Raw genomic sequence first — 22,790 nt, forward strand, 5'->3', positions numbered from 1 at the left:
AGTCACCATGACCATGTCTTAGGTTCATGCATGAGTCGGTTTTTTCCGTCATTTGAGTTGGGGGTACATTATATTCCTAATTTTTTCATATCGCTCCATCTACATCATCTTTCCATTCTCTACATGCTTTCCCCATATCACAATATTCATTCTTCCTACTTTCTTCCATCTATTGCGTGTTGAATAGAGTTGAGTCAAATAATTAACAATGAATATCTTGTAATTTCCCTTTCCACAGTACTTGGTCAAGGAGTGAAGGACGATTAATCAAGGACAACACTCTCGTTCAAGTCTCACTTTTTGATAAGCCATTCGGTCGAAAAAGGAAAGCTAAGAAGATAATGGCAAGTCAGGAAGAAGTCAACGAACTCAAGGGACAAGTGGCTAACATGGCTGAAATGTTGAAAAATCTAACTCTTCAAATCAATGACCCTGTGAGACAACAGCAAATGGAGCTCATCTAGGAAAGTTTGAGCAGATTATCCAATGACTATAGATTCCAGGGAATTAGCTCACAAGGGGTCTCAGTGGACAAGGATCTTCTTCCGCGGAAGTTCAATGCCAACGACATCCCGAAATTCAAGGCAATGGATAACCCTTATTTTCATTTAAGAGCCTTTGAAACTGTAATGAATATTAAGGGAATAGATAAGAAAGCTTTTCATTTTGTGTTCTCTCTATCTTTAGAAACTGTTTGTCAGCAATGGTACTTTTCTCTTGAAAAAGAGAAAACCTCTAGTTGGGAGTCAATTGTAAACGCTTTCATAGATAGATATAAGTGCAACATTCAAGACGAAACAGACCACAGACAACTTGAGATGTTAAAACAAAAAGAAAACGAAGGGTTCACTCCTTTCTTCAACAAATGGAGGGAAACTTCTGCTAATATGGTCAAGGTTCCTACCGAGAAAGAATCTGTGAGTATGTTCATCAAGAATTTTCAAGAAAAATATGCAAAGCACTTAAAATATCAACACAACTTGAATACTTTCAAGGTTGTGTATAATATAGGCATTGACATTGAAGATGACCTTCTGAAAGATAATAGTGCGAGAGGAAAGAAGAACGACCATCCTTCTTCTTCCTCTCCCATTAATGAAGTACATGCTACGATCGCCTCCAAACCACGAATCCAAAGGTCGAAAAGAGTGTTCACTCCACTTGGTATGAGTTATGAAACAGCTTTCGAAAAATTACACCACAAAGGACTAGTCATGCCCATAGGGCCTGTCAAAGATCCAGTTCCAGAGGCCAGGCAACCCAAGTGGGATCCTAATAAGCACAGCAAATATCACCCTCACGACACTGAGGAGTGTTGGAAACTCAAAGAAGTTATTCAAGATCTGATCGATGACAATAAAACTTCCGAGATTCTAGCCATCGTAGAAAATCATACATCCTTCGATCCTTCACTCCTTATCACACCTGTAGGTAAGCCCATGATCGAGACAGCTTATATAACCTCTCTTGATGAAGTGGCCGTGATTGAGGAGGATGAAAGTATTTTCTTAGATAATATCAGGGAAGACTCGTCAAGTCTAAAAGAAGACGTTCGAAAACTGCAAGATGTCATTGCCATGCTCTTGAATGTGGTAGAAGGATTAGCAAATCGGATGATGGTTGTTGAACAAAATTCTCACCAAGGATCTAATGAAGAACTCAATGCTCCTAAGCCACGGGCAAAACGGACCATTGAAGAATACACACCAATAGGAATGACTTACAATGAAGCTTTTGACTGTCTCCACGATCGAGGTCTCATTTGCCCCATTGGTCCCAGTCAAGACCCTCCGCTTAAAAAACGGTATCCCAATTGGGACCCAAAATCTTATTGCCGATACCATAGAGGTCGTGGTCACACCACCGAAGTATGTCTCGCTCTCAAAGATCGTGTTCAAGACCTCATTGATTCAAGTCTCCTTCATGTTCCTCCGCGCGACAAGAAGGTCCGGATTAGTAACGATAACAACAGTGGTTGTAAAGGAAAGAAGAACGATTATCCTTCTTCTTCCGAAAACACCTACTCTAACAGTGTTGGTACTTTCGACCTTAATGAAATCTTAGCCATGGATAATCGGGGATTTAGAAAGCAACTAAGAAAGGATTTCACCCCTATTGGAATTAGCTACGATGATGCTTTCGATAGACTCCATGCAAAGACATTCATTACTCCTATTGGACCCATTCGAGATCCCCCACTTGAGAAGAGATTGCCTAGTTGGAACCCAAATGTACGCTGCAAGTACCATCAAGGTAGGGGTCATACTACCGAGAGTTGTTGGAAGCTAAAGGAAGCAATCCAATATTTGATCGACAATAACAAGCTTCCTATACCTCCAGTCGGCAAGAAGACCGAGTGATGATAAGGCACAAGACAAGAGGCGAGCTTCAACGACAAGATTTCGTGACCTCTTTTTCTATTTCTTTTTTATTCCTTTCCCCAATAAGTCTAGCATTATTTTTTATTCTCCTTAGATTTATTTTTTAGGATCATTATTTCTTCCCCTTTTAATAAAATGAACATTTATTTCCTTACATATAATCATCGCATTGATTTGCATTTAAAAAAAAAAAAATTATCTATGTCAAACTGAGCACGAGGTATATCAATGATTTGAGGCACCTCTTGTAGCCATATCATATAATCTTTTACCCTTCAAATATGCAATCCTTTCTTGATAAACCACTTTGAGCCTCATCTAACGATTGACCTTTCTTTCTTCAACCCACATCTACCTAACCTTGGGATGGGATGGTGTGTAACTTATGCAAATTCAAAAGCTTGAGTGAATCAAAAAATTAAAATAGCAAAAACAATACAAGTGGCGAAAGGGCAAGTGTTCCGATGTCTTTAATATGAACACGTCTCAAATTGCGTCTCTTATCGAGTGCTAGGTACCGTGTCTGGGAAACATGAATGCCAAGTGAGTGATAGACCGCATGATCGGGATTGCCTACACTTATCAAAAAAGGTTTAATTAAAAAAAATGCAAAAGTAAAAAAAAAGAGAGCAAAAATAAAAAAAGAAAGAGCTCAAAAGTGAGAAACCTCAAGCATAATAATACAAAGATACAAAAGCAAGGTTGCACACCTTGGGGGCTTATGTAGGGTCTTGAGCCTTTATCCCTTTCTTCTTCAACCTTTAGCCTAACCACGTTACAACCCTTAAAAAACCTCTTTGGGGTATACACATACTTGTGCGAGGTTAGGCTAGAGCTACGTTCGGCCTGATTCCTAATGGATACGTAAGCAACCTCACGTCAAGGTGCGGCCGTAATAAACATGCATTCATATTCACATTCACACACTCACACCATGATCATATCAAAGGATATCCAATGCTCATCCTTTTCCATTTAGAGCTAGATTTGGGGGCTTGATCCCTACATTATTAGCCTACCCAGCTTAAGAGTCACCACCATTTAACTCTTTTTAATATATTTTTCCACACACTTAGCCCTTGCGGCCTAACTTTAGTGTCACTTTCACACACTACACAGATACATGACCAAATAGTCTTTCCCTTAGAAACCCTTTGTCATGAAATCTTAACACAACAATGAAGCATGCCTTGTCATGTCAAAATCAAGATCAATCATCATTGCATCACAAAGTATGAAGTACTTAGCCTCCGCGCCTAAGCTACCTAAATACTTTCATCATCAAGTCAACTAGGATAGTCTAAGATGTTACAATCCTTGTACTGTGAGAGACAACATTAACGGATTAAGCTCATTCAACATGCACCTTCGAAAACTTCACTTCGATTCTTTTTTGCGTCTTTCTTTTTCGTGAGAAAGTTGGTACCCTCCACAAAAAATGAAGGAATTTTTTTTGCTTTTCACAATACAATGCACACACGGGTTATGAGTCACACGTGTCATTTCACTTCGAGTCGAGTCAACCTCGAGTCAATCACAACGAGTCAAGTTTATACCTTGAGTCGTGTCAAGTCAATGAGTCAAGCGACATTAAACCTTAGGTCAACCCTAAAATAATTAAAGAAATTAGCAAAGTCCTATAGTCAAAGATAAATACAGGTGCATCCCAGCGGCAGCAAGAGCAAAATAGGGAAGACCCTACTCCAGCGCCAGACAACAGCATCTAACGTCTGGCAACAGATTTCAGCGCCTGGCGCTAGATCCCAGCGTCTGGCGCCACAGCCAAATCGCGGCGCCAGAGGTATCGCAGCGGCAACAGAACGCTCAACCACTCAGAGCAATTATTTCAACCTCTTTCAGCAATTTCGGGTTCCTTGGTACGCTAGTTAGCCCCTTTAAGCAATTTGACATGATTAAGTAGTCGGCTTGATTACAATTGCAATAAGTGATTGACCTGACGAAAGATCGTCTCACTTAGCTTAAAGCGCCTAAACATTGGCTCATCGCAAGACACCGACATACAGGTTCATAAACAATAGAGGCACCAACATAATGGTTCACAAGCAGCAAAAGTTCCGACGTAGTGGCATAGCGGAAGCAAAGTTCAAGCAAACTTTAAAAGATCGACAAGGGTTGGTCTTCGGTAATTTTCTTCGAAATATTATCGCAACAAACATTTAAGTATCATCAAAGCTCTTTTGTTCAGAGACGCGTGGACATTTCTATCAAATCTCTTTTGTTCAGAGATGCGTGGACATTTATTTCAAGCTCTTTTGTTCAGAGACGCGTGGACATTTCTTTTAAAGCTCTTTTGTTCAGAGACGCGTGGACATTTCTTTCAAAGCTCTTTTGTTCAGAGACGCGTGGACATTTCTTTCAAAGCTCTTTTGTTCAGAGACGCGTGGACATTTCTTTCAAAGCTCTTTTGTTCAGAGACGCGTGGACATTTCTATCAAAGCTCTTTTGTTCAGAGACGCGTGGACATTTCTTATCAAAGCTCTTTTGTTCAGAGACGCGTGGACATTTCTATCAAAGCTCTTTTGTTTAGAGACGCATGGACATTTATTTCAAGCTCTTTTGCTCAGAGACGCGTGGTCATCCTATTCAAAGCTCTTTTGTTCAAAGACGCGTGGACATTTCCTTTCAAGCTCTTTTGTTTAGAGACGCGTGGAAATAAAAAGCTCTTTTGTTTAGAGACGCGTGGACATTTCTTTTCAAGCTCTATTGCTCAGGGACGCGTGGACATTTCTTTCAAAGCTCTTTGTTCAGAGACGAGTGAACATCAACAACGGCAAGATGGCGTTCCCTAGCTTGTAGAAGGTCGTCAAAACAAAATGCAAAATCAGTTACTCTAGAGACGTGTGCTCGACGGTGCAAGATACGCGTTTCTTAACTCTTTTATCTGTTTTAACTAACGCTAGTTTGCAGGTATCGGCGTTACAAGAATGATTTGGGATCGAAGAACGTTCTGAATCATTCTCCGTCCCTATCGCTACTTTGACTTTCGTTTTCGAAACTTGCGTTTCTCCAAACTTTGTCAAAGTGGAGGCTTCTGTAGACACCCAAATGTGTCTCCCCAAAACCAAACCCAGTGATGAATACCTTTTGCGTCGAATGATAATCGAATAAGGTGAAAGTGTGAAAGGTCAGGTGTTGCGGTTAGTTTTTATTTAAAATTCTTTCTCTTTTCGAAAAACAACTCTATTTTATGAAAACAGCCAATCCAGTTTAGTTTGGTCCACAACAAGGGTCCAATAATAGTGTAGTTGGATGGGACTTGTAAAGAGATTTCCAACGATATATTATAAGCCCAATTCCGATGAATAATGAGGAAGTTATGGCCAAAATACTAAACTGGGCCCGGTTTGATCCTTATATGCGGCCCAATGATCTAGGGGAGGGCCCAATGATAATTGTTATTCCTAAAGTTATTAGAATTGATTATAGTCTTCTAGAATTCTCTAGAAGGTTCTCTTAATTCTGATAGAATTAGAATTAATAATTAGATTTTGGATAAAGTTTTATTTGGAATAAAATATTATTTTATGAAAAATACAATCTCGATTTTCATACGGACTTTACAAATCAATTTTGATTCATAAGTGGACTCCATGTTTGAAAGCGCGTAGAAATCAAGGTTGTCGCCAAATGACAGGCCTGTCGCCACGCGACAAGGTCGATTTTGCAGCGACAGCGTGGAGTTTTATTCCTTATCAAATTCTAACTATTTTCGGACTGTTTTCTTATAAATAGGGTCCTGAACCTCCATTTTCAATGAATCAACAATCATCATCTCTCTCTAAAGCTAGAAGCTTTTCTTGATTCTCTCTATTCTCTTTCTAAACCTTCCCTCAAACAAAATTCCTCATACATTAGCACTAGACACACCTAGCCAAGTTCGAATTTGCCTTCGCCCTAGACGTAAAAGGTTATAATTTCTGAGGGTTTGGTCTCTAATCTCTATTTCAATTATTTAATTTAATTGTTTGATTTTATATTTTCCTGGAAGTTACTAATACGTGTATTTTGTTATTAGAAAAAGATACGAGGCATCAAAGTATGTAATCTTGTTATTGTAGAAAGCATGTTTAAATTTGTTTAATTCCTAGTATCATGTTAGGATGTTATTATTGCTTTCTAGTATCATGTTTAGGGTGTCTTTTACTCTTTTCTAATATCATGTTAGTATCATGCTAGAGCTAAAGTTTTGATCTTTAATGTTTAGTGACATGCTAGGATTTGTTATTAATCTTGTTAGTATCATGCCTAGGATCTTGCTATTATTGTGCTTTAACATGATTATGATTATGATTATGATAATTATGATTATTATGATTGTTATTATGATTATGATTATAATTATGATGATTATTATTATGTTGCTTGATATATATTATTATTGTTATTGCTTGATCACGCCCTCTCTTGCAAGTTTAAAGGGAATTTGTACTTGTAATCACGCTTAATAAGATAATTAATAATCTTGTTTAGAGATAATATGATTATAATTCAAGTGATCGCCAATAATAGTTTTATTTGTGCATTAAGTTCAACCAAGATAGATAAACAGGTTTAGGGTTAATCTGTTTATTGCATGTTAGTCAAAAAGCACACATGAATACGAGAAGAATGAAGTAGAGGCCTATTTTATAGGGGAGGTTCAATCTCTTTTAGGTTGGATTTGTACCTTCATCCCCGAACCCTATTTGGTTCAAGACCTTTTGGAGTTGACGATCTCATGGATCGTTAAGGGGTGTAATCTTCACCTTGTGAACGGTTTATAAGTTCCTAAAACTTGTTGGCGACTCTTTTGCTCTAGCTTCCTTCCCTTTGGACGCCACCATGCTTAAGTGTATGATCACAGTGGGGTTCAAGCTTGGGGTTAATGGCTTGAAATATTCCCTACACCTTCCTTTTTATGCAAATCCGTCTTTTTTGTTCACTTCTTTTTAAGGGGGTAAGTCGGGATGATCCCTCCCATTAGCGAACTAAAACTCCAAAAATAGTAACAAATTTTTGCTCTTTGGGGGCTCAAAAATCCAAGACATCCCTCCTTCCCTCTATTTACATATTTGAACTCGCTAATTATGTTACAAAATCAATGGCATGCAAAGCTAATTATGAATCATCTTAATAACTTTAAATGATAAAAGGAAGAACACTACTTCCTACGACTTGATCAAACAATTCATGATAAATATGTGCAAAATCCCACAAGTTGGAAACACAAATCCTGGGGCTTCAAATATGAGAAACATCCCCTAGCATGTGTATACATGAATTGCAAAAGCCACCTAAGATTACACTTGGGGGCTACAAAAATATAGGTCTATTCTAACTTATATTAAGACCATATTTTGAAAAGTGATTCGAATGATCTTATGCATTATTCTAACACTCCATCAAACCTAAGTTTGATAAATATTCATTTTTAAACTACGTCACCTGTTTAATCGGAAGTACTTCACTTTCAATTAACAAAATATGACAATGGTGACAAACACTAAAAAAGGGAGAAATAACATGATTATACATACGAAAGTTTACTCACATTTTCATATCTTTGTTGAAATATGTTGCAAATTACAACTTAACTTCATCAATCTTGGACAAAAAAGCCACACTCAATTACGAGCTAGACTTTTCTTTCCATTTTGGGTCCAGTTTGGAAAATAATATGATTATGTATTTTGTGTACTAGAAAAAGTTGCTTCATTTTATTTCCAAAACATACTTTCATTATATTGGACCCTCTCCAAATTTTGAATTCTAGTTCGAAATAACATGTTTCTAATAAAAAAAATAAAAAAAAAATTAGTCTTCAAAATTTCCTTTCCGAATTTTTTAATTCATTTTGCAAATGAATAAATTTTCATATTCTCAATAACTGTTTGGATAATACATGTATATACATAAATATTTCCAAAAGGAATGAACTAAAACTCGACTTCTCCTTGACTCAAACTTGTTCTCGCCTAGTCATCCGGCGAATATTGGCTTAGGGATAGTAAACGAACCACCTAAAAGACCAAAATCAAAGATTGATAAGAACAAAGAAAATATTTAATGTTCTAAATCAACTTTGAGAATAAAATCACCGCAATGATCTTTACACACGTTTAGACATTAGGTAAAGATTACTAAACCTTAACCACAATTGTTTTTGGTTTATAAAACTAGCAAGGAACTAACTTGCTTCCTTAAACATGGCCTTAGCTAAAAGGCGTTAGCCATATCATTGTCCTAAAATGTTCTCAAAAACACAAAAACAAAGGATACATAGGCTCATTCCAACATCATGATGATATGAATGGCCTAAACAAAAGCGGTCATTAGAAGTACCCCAAATTGGGGGCTCCAAGACTTGTGAAATAGCAAGAATGCGCATAACCCAACACATGAGGGCTCCAATATTCACAATAAACAAAATGATATATTCATGCCATTCGAGCTACTTTCGAGAATCGCCTAAACTACAAATGGTTTACTAGATCTCATGCCTTACAATTTTCAAAAGCATCACAATGATTCAATAATCATTTTGTTCCTTTGAAAACTAAGTTTGCAACTAAACTTGGCCATAGAAACAAACTACAAACATATAACATATTTGAGCCATTTTCAAGTTCGACTTCAAAAACTAATCTTAGTGCATAATTGTTGTTTCAATACTTCAATTTACTCTAAAAATTAGAGAGTATAACTAGTATAGAGCAAAAGAAACAAAATCATGAGTTTCAAAATAGAATTCAAATGCATACAACATCCTTGCTCATACGAAAGTTTAGTACTCAATCATTCATCATGAAATTTGTATCAAAACACTTCATTAACATAAATTTCATGAGTTAGAATAAGAGACTCCTAAATTCTAAATTAAGAGGTCTTTATTTTTTTTCCATTGTTGCACACAAGCAGGATAACATCTACTTTCTCGAGCTTCAAATTAGTAACAAAATTTGAACTCAAAAGAAAGAATTCGAAAGTAACGAGAATAGAGGAAAAAATTGAACAACATTTCATTTTCCCTCTTACTTGTTCTAATGAACGACCAATATTACTGGACTTAGCAGATTTCATTTGTTAAAACTATGAATGGTCAAAAACGATTTATACACACCAGTATAAATCGTTTTTGACCATTTGATATAATCACTTTTTGTAAGTTATAATCGTTTTTCACTAGTCACTTTTTGGTAGTTATAAAGTTATAATCATCTTGATTTGATATAATCACTTTTTGTAAGTTATAATCATCTTTGAATTATAATCATTGTTGGAACTCATACAATGCTAAAGTTATATAATTCGTATTTTTTTTTTTGTAATGTTTTTCTTCTTCTCTCCACCACCACCATTATAATTCGGCTTTGTAGAAGGTCCACCTGCAGCGCAATTAGATATATAATGAATTTCCTTCGAATACCGTACCATCTACATCATCCCATGAAACTGCTAAAAGACACTCTCCCAATGAATTAATAAATTATGAGACACATTAAATTGCTTAAGATTACTAATCTTCAAATCTAGAATCGAACCCATGAATCGATTAAGCAAAGAAAGATTCCCCAAAACATTTTTGGTATACGACTTATTAATAAAATCTCAAGTAATTTGGTATAATCAACTTTAATTCGATATAACCTGTATGGTACAAGACTATAAGGTATAATCATCTTCTATGTAATCGACTTTCTCATGTGCGTAATATACTTTTTTTTTTTTTTTTTTTTTTTTTTTTTTTTTTTTTTTTGTTGGAAACAAGGGTGCATAATATACTTATTGTGCACTAGATTTATTTTTTTTAAAAAAAAAAAATTATCTATCTATTACATACTACTAAAAGTTAATCTAAGGGGACACTTGGTAATATATTACTCCGTATTAAAAATAATTCCGCCAAAATTACTTTCTAATTAAAAATTATTTTTATATTTAAAAATAAAGTTTGCATCTAGATTATGATTTTAGTTTTGTATAAAATCTAAAGTAAATTTTCTAAAATATCAACTTGCACATTATAATTACTAGGTAAGATCCCGTGCCATGCACGGAAAATTTTAATTATTATCTTTAAATTAACAATGTATTACGAAGTAGTAAATTTACATAAATACGGAGTATAATAATGGGTTTATAATAAAAGAGCCTTGCCAAACGGATATTTTAAGAATACGCATTTGACTATATACGTCCTTTGAGCTGTTCCGGCTCGGTCTCCCCAATATTGTGAGAATACACATTAAATTTTTTATTTATGTTAATAAGATATTTTGTTCTATACTTAAGTTTTATCAGGATACATTAAATTTTTCATTAATGTATAAGATTTGTTTTCTATATGGAAATTTAACAACAACAACAACAACAACAACAACAACAAAAAAAAAAAAAAAAAAAAAAAAAAAAAAAAAAAAAAAAACCCTAAAGGACACACTAGAAAATAACACGTGACATTGCTGGTGTGTCTTTTAGTATATACTAGGTTAGATCCCGTGCCATGCATGGTGATCTTTATATATAGTTATAGATTATTGATTGAGAAGTATTATAATTATAAATTAGTCAAGAAATAATAAAAGTATGTGATATGTTAATTTGGTATTTGCAATTTTAATTGTAGCTTCCAATACACAACTAAAACAAAAGTAGGCAAAAAATCTGAGCAATATTTTTTCTTATTGTAAAACTAGTCAATAATTATTTAAAAATATTGATTTTTGGTATGTATTACCCAAATTTTTTTTAGAAAGATTTGTGAATAAAACAAAAAAAATAATATGATTTTTGTAAATGATTTGTTTCCTAAATTAAAATATTTTTTTAAAAAGAAAGAAAAAAAATAACTAAGGACACACTAGGAGATGACACGTGTCATCGCTGGTGTGTCTTTTAGTATATAGTATTGATTGGTTATTGATTGATGATTGATTAATGATTACGTACTCCGTATTTAAATATTTTCTATCACAAGTTTTTATTGTTTTAATATATTTCATGTGTGTTAATACTGGGCCAATTTATTACTTTTTAAACAATTTTTTTTTATTATAGTTATTCAACATCCGTGCATTGCACGGAGTTTAACCTAGCATATGTGAATGATAGAAAAGCAACATCAAGACTCTTATAAAATTTGAATAAGTATATCAAAATTACATGTTGAGATTAATTTTTCAAATTTCACATAACATTTTTTTAAATACATAAATTTATGAATATGTAAAGTCAAAATTTTCCTCTTTCAAATAAAAGATTCTTTTAAAAAAAAACGAATAATGCTTTTCAATTATTCTTAAACAACCTTTTCATGAAATTGAAAACTCACTTATTTTTGCTGGAGTAGTAGAAAAGCTGAAAAGTTCAGCAATAAACCAAGATCGTCACTTAAAGTGGGACCCCTCACATAACAAACAAATACGACGTCGTATTCTACCATACGCCACCACGCGTAAGACTCGTGTTATTTCATATTTACTACCTTTTGCTGACGTCATCAATTGTGGCCAATATACTCCCCCTCTTCCGCCTAATAGGATCCTAATTTTTTTTAAATTAAAACAAAATTTTTTATTTAATCTTAAAACCCTAAAATAAAAATAAAAAAAAAACAACATACGAAATAATAATTTAGTCAATTAATTAATTAATTTCAATAAATAGTGAGCACTTTTAGTTGATTATTTTCTTCGGTTTTATTACACTTTGCTAATTGCTATACTGTAATTAACTTCAACTCAAGGTAAAGAGAGAGAGAGAGAGGAGAGAGAAAGTGTTCAGATTGGCTACAATGGAGTCGGAACCTGGGATTTCTCCATCTAGAACCTCTTCCAAGGTTCTTCTTCATCTTTTTTATATATCAATTTTAATTTGTAGAATGTAATTTGATCTGTGAAATGATTTTGGATTGTTTTCTGTTGAATTATGAATGGATGAGATTTTTTTGTATGAAATTTAATAATTTTGAATTCTATGTATTGTTGGAGTAATCTACTATGATTAGAGTAAATGGGGGAGATTGAATTTTGGATCATTTTGATTTATATGACATTTGAAGGGTTATTTTTCTGGGGTTTCAATCAGGGATTTGACTTGATAACAAAGTTTATCTGATCGGATTGAATGGGTTTGATTGTTGAATTATTGAGTTGAATTGTTGAATTTACATGAATTGATTTCATCGACAATGACCTGGCAAAAATCGATTCGACCCAACAAAAAAAGACTGGATTTTGAACAAATGTTTGTGACCTGAAGCCTGGCTTTATCACAGTACTTTGACGAAATTAAAAAGTTGAAATAAATTGTTGAAGAGTATTGACTAATGCAATGATTGTTGATGTTGCTGAATCAAAAGATACAACCCCTGGGATGGAGTCTTCTAATTTTGCAGCATCGTTTTTCCCCAACGAATCCATTGACTATTGTCATCTACTTAGATTAGGAGCACTTATTGATATTTGGTTTCATTTTGCCTCTCGAAAATGTTTGTAGTTCTTCAAGAGTTAGTTCTTTATATGTTGACATTTCGCTTATAAATGAAAGTTCATTATATATGGACTTTTGTGAAATAGAGAAGCTTATTATTCTTGTATAGACTATAGAGAGTATCTTGTTATAATTCAATGTCTGATTAAATTCTACATTGCCGTACAGTTATCTTGGGTAAACTTGTCCAGGACCCTGCTATTGGCTTATCAAAGTGTTGGTGTTGTTTATGGGGATTTGAGTACTTCACCACTCTATGTTTATACAAGCACTTTTAAAGGGAGGAAGATGCCTATCAGTGAGGATTCTGTATTTGGTGCATTTTCCTTAGTGTTCTGGACACTAACGCTGATTCCGTTGCTCAAATATGTCTTCTTTGTATTAAGTGCAGATGATAGTGGGGAAGGTTGGCTTCTCTTTGTATGTCTTGTATTGGATTTGTTTTACTCAATTCCGTTTCTAGACTTTACTTTATGTTATTATAGGTGGGACATTCGCTCTATACTCCCTCCTTTGCAGACATGCAAAATTCAGCTTGCTTCCAAATCAACAGGCTGCAGATGAGGAGCTGTCGACCTATAAATATGGCCATTCAACACCAGTTGCTACCAGCTCTCCTCTAAAGAGATTCCTTGATAAACACAAAAAGCTGCGCACAGCCTTACTAGTTTTTGTGTTGATTGGCGCGGGCATGGTCATTGGAGATGGTGTTTTGACACCTGCTATTTCAGGTGCATTGGAATATTTGTGAGCTGTTATTGAATACATTTGTCTATCTACTTGCTAAAATATTGAATTTGTATGTTTTGGATAATAATTTGCAGCTTATACGAGGGCTAATTAACAGCTACTGATTTAGCAGTTTCAATAGACATATATGAAATGCTGTTTGTAACTGTACTTTTTATAAGCATCTAGTCTAGGCCCTCGTTTGTTATTTATTTATTTTTAATTCGACAAACACTACAGTATTTCTCGTTGCAATAATTATTCGAGATATCTTAGTTAGATTTGTTCATTTGTATAGTTAATATTTTGCATAACATATTGAAAATTGAGCAAGCTTTGTGTGTGCTCGATTGCAATGTTGTTTTTCAATTTTTATTTGAAAAGAATAAGCATCTATAATTACTTAATCTCCTTTGCACAATCATACAGTTTTCCTATTCTGTTATGAGGTCATGGAGTCTTGAAAGCAGTCTCTCTGTTAGTTGCGTAACCTTTATCTTCTCGACCCTGATTTCATAATAGTGTAGCATGTCATCGATACTGCACGTTTATTTATGTTATGGACTTCGTAGTTTTATTTGTAGTCTTTTACTTATGTACTAAGTCCTAGCTCTGAAGTTATGAAAAGGAAAAGAGTATATGTTGAATACTAATACGAAGTAGTTTTATTTGTAGTCTTTTACTTATGTACTAAGTCCTAGCTCTGAAGTTATGAAAAGGAAAAGAGTATATGTTGAATACTAATACGAATTTGGAGTACTATAAAGTAAGTATCTTCTTTTCTTTCTTTGCAGTTTTATCATCAGTTTCAGGGCTTCAAGTTGCTGAAACGAAACTAAATGAGGGTTAGTTGCTGTACTGACCTCTATTCTTTGTAAATGCTGATCTTGTTTTATTTGTTCATCAGGGGCATTCTTAGTTATGCAGCTCATGTTGGAGCATCGAAAAAAACCTATGCTTGATCTCTTTGTCTTATTTACAATTTTGTGGAGTATATTTCTCCCTAATTTTCAACATCTGTTGTTGTAGGTGTACTTATGTTGCTTGCCTCTGTAATTTTGGTGGGCCTATTTGCTCTTCAACACTGTGGTACCCACAAGGTGGCATTTTTGTTTGCTCCAATTGTCTTAATTTGGCTATTCTCAATATTCGGAATTGGTCTGTACAACACAATATATTGGAACCCAAAAATAGTCCATGCATTTTCTCCACATTATATCATCAAGTACTTCAAGGAAACTGGAAAAGATGGCTGGATTTCTCTTGGAGGAATACTTCTTTGCACAACAGGTATGTGGGGCGGTATAATTTTCTTTTTGCTGTTTTGTTGGATCTCTGTATTGACTGTATAGGACTCAAATCATCTTTTATTTTTCTTATTTTGTTTTTTAATTAATTTTTTTTATGTTATTCTTTTTTTGGTTCCATGTAAGGGTTTATGTGAAAGCTTTGCAGGTTGCCTGCTCTAATGCTTAACCCCCTCTTAAATTATGAAAAAGAGAAGAGAGACAAGAAAAAAAGGAAAGAAGCTGTTGAAGAAGAGGCATTACTGCACTTAATTCTTTGTTTTATTAAGAAAGGAGTATAATCTCTTAACAGCTAGCATTAAGTTTGTAGATGCGTGAATGTTATGTCAGTGCATCATTCTCCCAGAAGTAGGACTTTTTCCACATTCTATCTTAGAGAAGTTGGTTAATTTTTCGAACTTTGATGGAATTTCTGGTTGTTCTTCTTGAAAGTATACAGATACTATTTCATATACTTCCTCTGTTTTCTTTTATTTGCAACACAACCTTTGGACATGCTTTTTTAGGAGTTAATTAAAGTAGGTAAACGAGCAAATTTATCAAAATTATTCCAACACCCAGAATAGAGAAGGGTTAACTACTACGTTTATAAATTATTTTGATTGATTTGTCCGTTACATTACCTAATTTTTCCCTCAAAGTGCGTGCCATGAAGGTGTGTTGCAAATAAAAGAAAATGGAGGAAGTATATGCTTGATCAATCTTAGAGACATTGAATTTTTTCCTTTGTGACAAAGTAATTGATATTTAGGAGTGATAACATTAGCCAAAAGAGATGTAGATTTTGGGGAGATTTTTGAGCTTTACATGTGTAAAATTTTTCCTTGCATTTCTCTAAAATAAACAGGGGTCTGACAACCATTAATACTACTCCAAGGGGTAATAGATTCCTATAGGGCTATAGCTACACAATTAAATGGCCTTTCTTGGACAGAAGGAATATTGGCATATTTTGTTGATGCTTTTTATGTTCTTCAAGTTTTGTTACGTTTTGTATTTTTGTTAGTTTGTATTTTTCTTTTTTCTTTTTTCTTTTCCATGTATGAATTTAGGCTGATTTTCCTTCAATAAGCACCTGGAAACAAGTGGAAAATGGAGAAAAGAAAGGGAACCTAATGCAATTTGCTGTTTGTGTTTGATCTTTTGGGGTCCATTTTTAATGACAGCTATGCTTTGGGTTGTTGCAGGTACAGAAGCTATGTTTGCAGATATTGGTCACTTTACAGCCTTCTCCATAAAGGTATGTTATCGTAGATCATGTTGTCTAGAAGTTGCATCCATAAGACTGTCCTTTTCGGTTTAAGACTAGGTTTCAAGACCCAACACAATCGCCCAATCTGGATACCTAGGAACCAAAGCATGGTTGACACTTGACAGAATAAGCGAATAAAATGAATGGAACAATGAATTTTCAGTCCTCTTGAAACATACTATTTTCTTATGTATGGGATTGAGCTATTGACATCTAGTTATCTGGGTGAACCACATTTTATCTCTGCATCCATTCAACATTTCCGTATTGCTACTTTACATGTAACTGACCTAATCCAGTATTGCAATTTTGCAGCTCGTTTTCGCATGTGTCATATATCCTTGTCTTGTGGTTCAGTACATGGGTCAGGCTGCATATCTGTCTATGAACACCACCCATATTGATCACTGTTTCTATGATTCTATACCTAGTAAGCTTTCCTATTGCCACTAAACTTGGTTTGTTTTACCTCTGTACCACTGCTAAATTACTGCTCGGAAATTCATTACCTGGTCATCTTGTCAAACAGATTCTGTATTTTGGCCTGTGTTTGTTATTGCGACTCTTGCCGCAATTGTTGGAAGTCAGGCTGTCATAACTGCAACATTCTCCATTGTCAAACAATGCCATTCTCTAGGATGCTTCCCAAGAGTGAAAGTTGTCCACACATCAAAACATATATATGGCCAAATATACATTCCCGAAATAAACTGGATTCTCATGATCCTTACTCTTGCTGTAACTATTGGCTTTCGTGATACTACATTGATTGGTAATGCATACGGTAAGCTCATTCAACTTGCCTCCTGTTTGTGGTCTTCGCCTCTTCGGTGCTCTATGTATGTGCAATATTTGATATTGAGTTACTGCTGTCAAATTAGGTTAGACTTAATGTCCATAGTAGTAAGTGTTTAGGGGGATATTTCCGTTCCATCAAAAATGTATAAAATTTCATATTGGTTTGTTGTCTGTTAATAACATGCTCAAGTGTTAGAGGGAATCTGGTGAAAGTTTTATTTTGTTCATTTTCCTACAACTCTGCATGTTAAGAAATTTAAAGTGGGCGGTCAGTGCTACTGCTTTGATCAGTTGGAGTGAATTTGGCTAGACTTTCTCATTTCTTAGCCAATAATAGTGATGATTTTCCTGTACCTGGTGAATTTGGCTGAACAGTGTTCGGCACAGTTTGTATGAAATTACTATCAATACTTATTGGCTTATTTCCTGCTATGGGATAGTATATAAATAATCATAAAGGGTAGTTTTTATAAGTTGACTTAAAGATTTCTGACTTTTTAGGTGCATTGTAATAAGTCCTCGTTTGGACTTTGGCTGTATCATTCTAACTCCTAATTTCTTGTATCCAGGTCTTGCTTGCATATCAGTTATGCTCATCACAACTTGCCTTATGGCACTTGTTTTGACCTTTGTGTGGCAACGAGGAGCTTTTGCTATTCCGTTTCTTCTGTTTTTTGGTTTTATCGAGGCTGTGTATTTGTCTTCAGCATTTATCAAAGTACCACAAGGGGGTTGGGTTCCCATAATGTTATCACTTGTAATCGTGCTTGTGATGTATGTCTGGCACTATGGAACCCGCAAGAAGTACAATTTTGACCTTCATAACAAGGTCTCATTGAAATGGATACTTGGCCTGGGTCCCAGTCTTGGTATAGTACGTGTACCTGGCATTGGTTTGATTTACTCTGAACTTGCAGTGGGAGTTCCTGCTATCTTCTCTCACTTTGTGACTAATCTACCTGCCTTTCACAAGGTCTTGGTTTTTGTTTGTGTAAAGTCAGTGCCGGTCCCATATGTTTCTCCAGAAGAGCGTTTTCTCATTGGCCGCATATGTCCTAGACCATATCGCATGTATCGCTGTATAGTTCGATATGGATACAAGGATATTCCTCGAGATGACGGGGAGTTTGAGGACTTGCTTATCAAAAGCATTGCAGAATTCATTCAGATGGAAGCTGTGGAGCCTCAGTTTTCTGGCTCTGACAGTTCCTCCATTGATGGTAGGATGGCTGTGATAAGCACTCGAACTGTTCAATCAAACTCAAGCTTAGTTGTATCCGAGCATGATGATCAGGATATCAATGAAATTACTCATAGTAGCAGGTCTCTGACACTTCAGAGTTTAAGATCTGTGTACGATGACGAGAGTGTTCAGCAGATCAGGAGGCGTCATGTAAGATTTCAGCTGCCACAAAGTCCTGCAATGGATCCGGATGTTAGAGAAGAGCTTTTGGACTTGATTGAGGCAAAGGAGGCTGGGGTTGCATATGTTATGGGGCATTCCTATGTTAAGGCTCGAAGGTCCTCTTCTTTCTTGAAAAAGCTTGGTATTGATATTGGATATTCGTTTCTCAGGAAGAATTGTCGTGGTCCTTCTGTCGCTCTCAACATACCTCACATAAGCCTCATTGAAGTTGGGATGATATACTATGTCTAGCATTATATTTTATTGAGAAAATTGCAGTAAGTAATGCATTTTTCCTGAACAGTGATTAGAGGTTGGGAGGGGCAAAGAAGGAAAACAGTGATTAGAGGTTGGGAGGGGGAAAGAAGGAAAAAAGAATCATTAGTGTAGTTCCCTATAATTGTATAAGGGTAGCCATATTTTCTTCTGGTTTTTTGCTTGTGTACAGATCAATAAAAAATATTTTTAACAAAGTTTTGTAGGTATTCTATTATTCGATCAAGAATACATATCTTAATATACTGCTTTTGTGTTTGTTTTAGAATTCTTTTGTTTCACTGCTGTAACATTTTTTTTTTTTTTTTTTTTCATGAGCAACAATTATAGTTGGGCACTATTGTAGATCTTTATAAGTTGGCTGGATGGGTCAATGTGTTGGGACATCTAGTTTTGCAATCAAGGCCTGTATGGGATCATCCGGGTCAATTTAGTCGTGTTTGTTTGACTTGTATGTTTGTAAACACGGTTATTCAGAAGAAAGACCAACATTTTGATCGTCAGTTCAGGTAATCTGGTTGACGAACAAATATAAGCAAGTATATGTCCCAAAGGAGTTCAAACCGAGATCTGGGATTGAAACCAGTGTCAACATTTTCTACCTATGCACCAAAAAAAGAATAAGAAAAAAAGAAAAAAAAATAGATGTCTTATTCAGTGGCTTAATCTCCTTATGAGGTAAGCAACCTTATGAAAACAGGGGGTTGTTGAGCAGCTAAATCTGCATTTTGAATATTTGGTCTTTAGCTTTACCTCCAAAATGGAACACAAATTTTTCCTCTATTTTAATGATGTCAACCCTTACCTGTTATCATCTTGTTAACCAGTAAATTACTCAAAATAATCGATAAAAGTTTGATCAACAACCTTAAACATACTACACTCAATATATACATTCATCTCAACATACCATTTTCACAACAGATCACATACTTGCGAAGTATTAAGCAAACTTTCTTTTTACAAAGGCGGAAAACTCATCAATCAAGAATGGAACATAAAGCTAGCCCTTTGGTTTTTCTAGTAGTACTAGTGATCCTGGCTAGTAATATTCCATCATTGACAGCTCAAGGTGGATCGTCGTGTGTAAACAGCCTAACCCCTTGCATGAACTACTTGAACAGCACTCGTGGTCCACCCAGGTCTTGCTGTGATCCTTTGAAAGAAGTTATTCAGACTAACCAACAGTGCTTGTGCAGTATGATAAGCACCCAAGGTACTTTCCAAGCTCAGCTCCTAGGCATTAATATATCTCAGGTTGAGATGTTACCCGAAAGATGTGGGCTTCGTGTTAACCCGATTGCCTGCCTTAAAGGTATTTCTAAATCCTCCTCACTATACTTGTGATGTTATTTTCATATGATGTTCCTTTTTTATCTTGTGATTTTGATAGTTTTTATCTATTAATAACCTTTTTGCCGTTTTCCAAAATAAATTTTACTTGAAAAATAATTATTATAGTTGATTTATTACCTTTTTTCTAGTCCGGAATTATATGTGTTTATTACTCAGTACCAAGTATTGATAATTCCTGTGTAAACTGGGAAGTGAGTTCAAATGTATTGATATCTGATGTGTTATTTTTGGGTAATTTTATAGGTGTATCAGGCTCAAGAAACTCTGTTCAAAACTCTACAATAAACTCATTCCCATCTTTTATACCGGTAATTTTAGGAGTGTTATTGATGATAATTTTAATTTAGATCAAATTTTTATTTATTCATGTATGACATTGTGAAAAGTTTATACGTACACACTAATACGAAGTATATTGTATTCAGCTACTTATTTTCTGGTCCAAATTTGTTAACTTTGATGTATTTTTTTTTCTTTCTATATTGTAACATTATCATTGTTATAATGTTTTGGATATTGTAGTATTTATTATAATTAAACGCATTTGGATGTTGATTGAACTATTTTTTTTCATAAATTTACAGTAGTGTGAAGTAGTTAAATAATTAATTAGTGGTTTCAACACTCGGGTGTTCTATGCACATTATGGTAAACTCGATTAAAAAAAAATACCATGATTGATTAATCTCATTAGTTCTCTAAGCTTCTCATTTCAAAGAAATTAGTGAGTAGATTTTTAGCTAGGGGTGTGGTGAATCCTAATCATTGATAATGAATTGGGATAAAATTGATAATGATTGTGTTATTAAATTGGTGGTGGTTTATTGTCTAGCATGAATAGGGTATTAAACAACCAATGGTTGTTAGTGTCATGGCATGTTGATTATAGCATGAGAATGTGGACTAGAATTACCATATTTGACTGCAATTGGGTTCAATATCCATTGGAATTTTAGGTGTTGTTTGTTTGATGTGGGAATTTAATTCCCATAGGAATTTATAATTCATGGGAAGTTAATTCCTTAATGAAATTCTAAGGAATTTCTTAAATGTGTTTGGTTGGCAATAAGGGAAATTGAAATTCCCATGAATTTTGGTTTACCTAGGGGGTTAAGTAATTTACTTCCCATGTTTTGTGGGAAGTTGAAATTCCCGTGAATTCCCAATTTCCCCATTTTTGCTTTTTTATGCCAACCAAACAACTACTCATTTTATCAATTCACATGAATTTTCAATTCCTCCAATTTACAATGTCAACCAAACAAGGCCTTAGTGGGAACTAGAGATTTGGGTCTTAAAATATCATTCTTAAACTAGCTTTTGGCCGGACAATGCTCCGGATCACTATATGTATATTTTAAATGAGCTTTTATAGTAAAAATAATGTGATAAAATATAAATATAGATTAAATTAGTTATATTTGCTTCCGTACTCGTACTATTTAAATATATTTTTTCAATCATTATTGAACATCAAAATATATAATCTAATATCTAGTATCTGAAATTATTAATTTGCTTCGTTCGACTTCAAGTGTATGAATATGATTAACTTTTTTTTAACAAAACATTGTAAACATAATATGTGTCATTGGAGTAGCGGTTGAAGTTAAAGTATAATAAGCATGAGGTCATAGGTTTGAACATTAATGCTAACAATTTAATTTTTTTTGTTTAATGAATTACAATAATCGTATGACATGGCGCCACATCATCTGCCTAGTCATAGTGATACATGACAGGCTCATGTCATATATATATATATATATATATATATATATATATATATATATATATATATATATATATATATATATATATATATATATATATATATATATATATATATATATATTGGTAGTAAACTCCAATGCATTTGCATGATCATTCAATTCTATCAATTGAATACCCTTAACTTATGCTTTACTGATCTGGATCATCAATTACATCAATATCCTCTAGTATTTGTATAATTGTATTGATTTCATTTTTTTTTTATTAGGTACTAGTTTTTACGTCCGGACAATACCATGAGTTAATACATTAGCGTCACAGTTCAAATCCTATCTATATTTAATATTTGAAAGAATAACATGTAATATGGTAATAGCTTAGTGGTTAATATTTAAGTTTGGAACAATTGGTTTTATTAATCCCAACTTTAGGCCATTTACTTTAATTAATCCCAATCAATTATTGATTATTCTAAAATAATTCCAACTGTACTTTAAGGTATTGATTTTTATCAGACCTAATCGGCTACAAAACCTGTTACAACAAGTCATTTGCCACATGTCAAAACCTATTACTCTATTAGTGTTGGCATTGTTCGCCGATTACCGCTTCGAACTCCGCCACTTTGTTCCGTCCTCATCCCACACTACGTCAGGTTTACTGTCATGTCATCGTGCTACAGGTAGCACAAACTCATATTTGGGTTGATTTCGTACCTCTCGTTGATGGGGTTTTAACCGGTCATGCATGCATTGACTTCTTCCCCATGCATGTTACCGGTTTTTTGTCTTTAGCAAGACAACTTAGGGAAGAAAACTTAGGGACGCAAATCCATATGGAGCTCTAGGATGCTTTGCCCAACAACTTAGTTTTGTTCTTGGCCAAGCCTTGGTCATTTCCCAAACTCACCATTTTTTATTTTTTTTTAATATTTTAATGCAAATATGTTGTTCTCTCTCCTCGTGACCAAAGTGTTGGTCACCTGAAACACTAGCCCAATCCCAGGTACCCAATACCATAATATAAAATTATTTTTTTTTCTTCTCCTTTTTTTTTCATTC

The 22,790-nt window shown here is 34.5% G+C and overlaps 2 protein-coding genes across 3 annotated transcripts; both read left to right on the plus strand.

Annotated features, from left to right (window-relative positions):
• Positions 1 to 12,062: 12,062 nt before the first annotated feature.
• LOC145562459 (potassium transporter 4-like) lies at positions 12,063 to 18,836 on the plus strand. 2 transcript variants are annotated; one of them, XM_081622752.1, is made up of 9 exons: positions 12,063 to 12,219; positions 13,041 to 13,278; positions 13,358 to 13,603; positions 14,396 to 14,446; positions 14,631 to 14,891; positions 16,096 to 16,148; positions 16,476 to 16,590; positions 16,690 to 16,944; positions 17,528 to 18,836. In XM_081622752.1, the coding sequence occupies exons 1-9, from the start codon at positions 12,175 to 12,177 to the stop codon at positions 18,613 to 18,615; spliced, it is 2,352 nt and encodes a 783-aa protein (XP_081478878.1). In that variant the 5' UTR covers positions 12,063 to 12,174; the 3' UTR covers positions 18,616 to 18,836. The 2 variants fall into 2 exon arrangements, with proteins under 2 accessions (XP_081478878.1, XP_081478879.1); XM_081622753.1 differs by lacking the exon at positions 12,063 to 12,219 and having other exon boundaries at positions 13,115 to 13,278; positions 13,426 to 13,603.
• A 741-nt stretch (positions 18,837 to 19,577) lies between these two features.
• On the plus strand, positions 19,578 to 20,377 carry LOC145563961 (non-specific lipid transfer protein GPI-anchored 30-like). Its single transcript, XM_081624341.1, has 2 exons — positions 19,578 to 19,954; positions 20,239 to 20,377. Exons 1-2 carry the CDS (start codon positions 19,630 to 19,632, stop codon positions 20,340 to 20,342), a joined length of 429 nt encoding a protein of 142 aa, XP_081480467.1. The 5' UTR covers positions 19,578 to 19,629; the 3' UTR covers positions 20,343 to 20,377.
• Positions 20,378 to 22,790: the final 2,413 nt, after the last annotated feature.

Source organism: Chenopodium album, chromosome 10 (assembly GCF_948465745.1).
Source record: "Chenopodium album chromosome 10, dcCheAlbu1.1, whole genome shotgun sequence".
In the NCBI taxonomy this organism is placed as follows: Eukaryota; Viridiplantae; Streptophyta; class Magnoliopsida; order Caryophyllales; family Amaranthaceae; genus Chenopodium; species Chenopodium album.

Bases quoted from the DNA above. Each gene is read 5' to 3' on its own strand.
- LOC145562459 (XM_081622752.1), top strand. From the start codon at position 12,175: ATGGAGTCGGAACCTGGGATTTCTCCATCTAGAACCTCTTCCAAG. The intron at 12,220-13,040 runs GTTCTTCTTCAT...ATTGCCGTACAG, and splicing joins CATCTAGAACCTCTTCCAAG to TTATCTTGGGTAAACTTGTC. The intron at 13,279-13,357 runs GTTGGCTTCTCT...ATGTTATTATAG, and splicing joins TGCAGATGATAGTGGGGAAG to GTGGGACATTCGCTCTATAC.
- LOC145563961 (XM_081624341.1), top strand. From the start codon at position 19,630: ATGGAACATAAAGCTAGCCCTTTGGTTTTTCTAGTAGTACTAGTGATC. The intron at 19,955-20,238 runs GTATTTCTAAAT...GTAATTTTATAG, and splicing joins CCCGATTGCCTGCCTTAAAG to GTGTATCAGGCTCAAGAAAC.